At 38.4% G+C, this 4,181-nt stretch overlaps 1 protein-coding gene across 2 annotated transcripts in view; it reads left to right on the top strand.

The window, feature by feature from the left end:
• The first annotated feature begins 1,327 nt into the window (after window positions 1-1,327).
• stxbp4 (syntaxin binding protein 4) overlaps window positions 1,328-4,181 on the top strand; it is a 54,559-nt gene continuing 51,705 nt past the window's right edge. For both annotated transcript variants that reach the window (XM_023418812.2, XM_023418815.2), the window contains exon 1: window positions 1,328-1,641. In XM_023418812.2, the coding sequence (XP_023274580.1) occupies window positions 1,586-1,641 (56 nt within the window). In that variant the 5' untranslated portion in view covers window positions 1,328-1,585. The remainder of the gene's footprint in view (window positions 1,642-4,181) is intronic.

The raw sequence follows: 4,181 nt of genomic DNA, 5'->3' as shown, positions 1-4,181 counted from the left end.
GAGCTGACACACAATTAGAAAAGGTCAATGTTCAACACAGAAGCCACAGCTGTCAGCGTGTTAAAGGGAGTTTAATTACTGTGTGTGACACTGAAGCCAACTTCTCCAACTTAAAAGTCCGAATGCAGTCAATGCTCGGGTTCAAGTCAATGTCTGAGTCATCAGTGATGAAGCCCAAATTGAGTCAAAGTCCTGAAAATCAGGACTTGAGTTGCACTTGAGTTTGATTCCTGTGCTGGTTTCTCATTAATCCTTCATATTTTGATTACTTTATAGGCACTGTTTTTCATTTGAAATTTCAATTTCAGTTGTATTGAATTTTGAATTTTGAATTTTTATTGCAAAATTTTCTACATCTATTTTTTAAATCCAAAGGACAGGCATTTGTGAGGATTATATTACAGTGAACATGATTAGTATTTAGCGTGACGCTGTTTGGTAGTTCTTCCTCAGCGGGGTCCTCTGAGGTTAATCCAACCTGCTGTTTTCAGTAAGAGCTTTCCATTGGATGTTGCTTTTATGGGTTAATTACTAGCACCTTCTGGGTGGTTGCATTAGTGGTTGTGCTAATGCAACCTCTAGCTCTCTGTACTGACAAGGTTACCCCCCCCCCCCCCCCAAGTTGACAGGATTGGTTCCTTCGGTTTGTGATGTATGAAATCCTGGCTGTATGAATCTGTCATTGGTTCACTGCTGTATATTCAGCTATGGTGTTGACTCCATGTGGACATGTTAGCAAGGTTAAAAACATGATTCTCATTGAAGGGGGTCCTGATTTGGACCTGATACTGATCCTTATGGTTGGGTCAGGACTTTTCAAACTTTGTCTACTAAAGCTGAAGCACCTCTCTCTCTTTTCTCCTCCTCTTTCCCTTCCTTTCTTTCCATCTGTCTTTTTAATCCCAGCGTTTTTCGGTGATGAGTCACCCCCTGTTGTGTACTCAGACAAATAAAATTTGAATTTCAATGGATGTGCACTGGATTGAACCGTCTGGCTGCTTCATACTCTTAAAAGCATCGCTGCAGACTCCACAGTGTTGCTGTTCACAGGTGATTTATCTGTCTGAAAATGCAGAGAGGCAACGCTTTAAGCTGCTTCCGCTGTTTTTAACTGTAACACTTTAATCTTTTAGCTGAAGAATGGAGCCTTCAGTAAATGCAGCCTTTTCTACAGCATGCTTCCTCTCCAACGTGTGTGTGCATATGCTTATGTTGTACGTGTGTGTGCGTGTGTGTGTGAGAGAAAGAGAGAGAGAGAGAGAGAGAGAGAGAGAGAGAGAGAGAGAGAGACGGACGGACGGGTATCAGCATGGATTAGTGAGTAAAGGTAAGCGTGTGTCTCTCCCTGTCTCGGCGGATTTCCATCCCTCTCCTCCTCTCTCTCCGGTCACACACACCGACCTGGTTTGAACCACCGCTGCCGTCTCATCTCATCCCGTCTTCTCCGCCGAAACACCCGCTGCTGTCTCATGGCGGCTCCTGTTTGTGTGTGAGAGTGTGTGTGTGAGTGTGTGTGTGTGTGTGTGTGTGTGTGTGACTGATTGGTTGGGTGTTTTTTTTTTTTTCGGTGTCGGACCGTCGTGCGATGCCATTACTCCCTCAGGAGGCTGAGAGATTCGATGGGCTGTCTCTACTCTACTGGTAAGATGATTCTTCCTTCACTCCTCCCCCCTACCTTCCTTCCTTCCTTCCTTCCTTCCTTCCTCATTCCCTTCCTTCCGTCTCTCCTCCTCTAAAAGCGGGAAACTTCGCTCCTTGACATTGTTTACGGCTTCTGTTGTCCTGTGTCGTCCCCGGTCTTCGTTGACTGCAGTAATTCATGTGGGTCACAGACTAACGTGGGTTTACAGCCTGTTTACCGGCAGATGCCTCGGAGTTAAGTCCACATGCTTGTCTGCAGTTCTGGGTCATGTGTGTGTTTGTAAAGGACAATACCAACATTTTAAAAAACAAGAAGAAGAAAATTCAGCACAGGAATGCTGTGCTGCTTTTCCTCCACCAGATTTCTGTTTTACTCATTTGAAAACTGGAGTTACTGCATTTTTTTTTTACTGGTACATATATCTACATTTTTTTTTGACAAGTTTATGTTTTACATTCAAAATTAGATCAATGTGGCTGTTGTCATGTAAAAATCTTGTGTCATCAAAATTTTAAGTTTTCAGAAATTTCAAACAGTTAATTTTACACATGGAGTTATCAATTGATCATTTATTCCGCAAATCTGAAATATTCTGGTTGTAATTTCCGGTCCACGGTTCTTCTTTATTCAATTAACAGTCTAAAATCTAAAGATGTAGCATTTGTAACTTTTCTGCATTAACATGTCTTAAAACAATTTGACCTATGTTATATATTTTGTTGAATTGTGTTTTTACATTTTCCAAAATGTTTTCAACAATTTTATTTCAAACCTGTAATTTTAATCAATGTAACGCTCTGTTTCATTGGGTCTCCTGTCAATGACATCCTATCTCAACAAAACCTCAATCAACACAAACAAATAAGCAACTATTTTATAATTTATTAATCGTTTAGTCATTTTTTTAAAAGAAGAAATTATGAAATTCCCTGGTTTCCCATTTTGATTATTTGCATGGTTCCATTAAATTTGTGTAAATTTGATATTTTGGGGTTTTGGGCTGTCGGTTGGACAAAACAAGACATTTCGAAGACGTCTTCTTGGACTCTCCGAAACTATGATGGACATTTAGAGGAAACAATTTATCTATTTATCAAGAATCAGCAGACTAATCAATGGTGAAAATAACTGTTCTTTAATTTACAATGACTTAACTAAGACTGGACTGTGGGAAATTGCGACAAGAATTCTTCATAATGTTTTGGGCGTTTTTCAGAATAAATGATCAATAGATCATTTGTGAAAATAACCAAATAATACACCAATTAAAGAAATAGTTATTAACTGTTAGTATACATTTACTAGTACTGTACTTAAATATAATTTTGAGGTAACAGCCCTGACTACATGGTTTGCCTAATAATTACAGGAATGTCTTATTATGATACTATACTATGGCAATCAATCAATCTTAATCTTAAAATATAACAAAGTATTCGTTAGCACAGGTGCATTTATATGATCTGTAATGCAAAATGTAAACTCAATGTTAACTGGCTCTTACGTGAGTGACACCTCAATCAGCTCACTGACGACTGATCTTTTCTGATCTGATCATTGAGCGATCCTGTTTAACCCGAAGCTGCAGCAGCTTCTGTGTACCTCACAACATCCTCCTGTGACCGGTAATAATCTGTCAGCATACGGATTCATCTGCATCAGTCATCTCTGTGAAAACATCTGCCGCTCCTCTCCTCATCTGATTCTCCTCGTCTTTCTCTGACACTTGAACATACAGGAGCAAACAGGCAGGAGGTGATTAAATATGTAAACACCAAACAGTAAATCTTCAGAGGCTGCACCTCGTCACTGTTTCCTAACAAATGCACAAACCTGTCTGTGTTTGTATATAGAATTATAACATGTAGGTGATGAAACCTGTAAAACCAGATACAAATAGAAGTTACTGAACTGACTCAATTCTGTGATGAAGACAGTGAGATGTAGTTAAATGCTCCAGAAAAGATGATAAATTGAGTTTTAGTTATGATTATTTTGTCAAACTACTGTTCTCGGGTAAAATCTTGAATTTCTTAATCCAGCATTTAATAACACTTCTTAACACATCTCCTCCAACCATGTCTAAAGTTACGTTTACATCCCTCATGTGTTTTCTGCTTGGATTATTTGCTGCTACTTTGCTGTTGCAATAATAGTATACAAACTTAATTTCTAAAAGACAGCGTTGTTCCTGCAGTAAAAATTTTAATCACATATTTGATTACAGCATAGAATAATTTAAAATGAGTTGTTATTTCTGGAAATATTTTCATCTTTGCAAAGTTTGTTACAATCTAAGAGAGATAACGTTGATGTAACGCTGATTAATGGTTAATAGAACACCTGAGAAGCAGAGTGATACATGTAGTTACAAGTCCCAGTGCCATTATACTCTATATCAGCACTCATGGAATGACTCTTGTGTGATACACATACACTGTTTCCCATAGAGTTGGAATAATTTTTTTTTCAGTTTAATTGTGGTTTAATTGTGGTTTCATTTTCATTGTGATATGTTTGGAAGAGATTGACTACTAAA

Source organism: Seriola lalandi, unplaced genomic scaffold, assembly GCF_002814215.2.
Source record: "Seriola lalandi dorsalis isolate HSWRI2012SDOR001 ecotype SW California unplaced genomic scaffold, Sedor1 jcf7180002054585, whole genome shotgun sequence".
In the NCBI taxonomy this organism is placed as follows: Eukaryota; Metazoa; Chordata; class Actinopteri; order Carangiformes; family Carangidae; genus Seriola; species Seriola lalandi.
The sequence above is the reverse complement of the archived record's forward strand: the minus strand, read 5'-3'. Positions and strand labels throughout refer to the sequence as shown.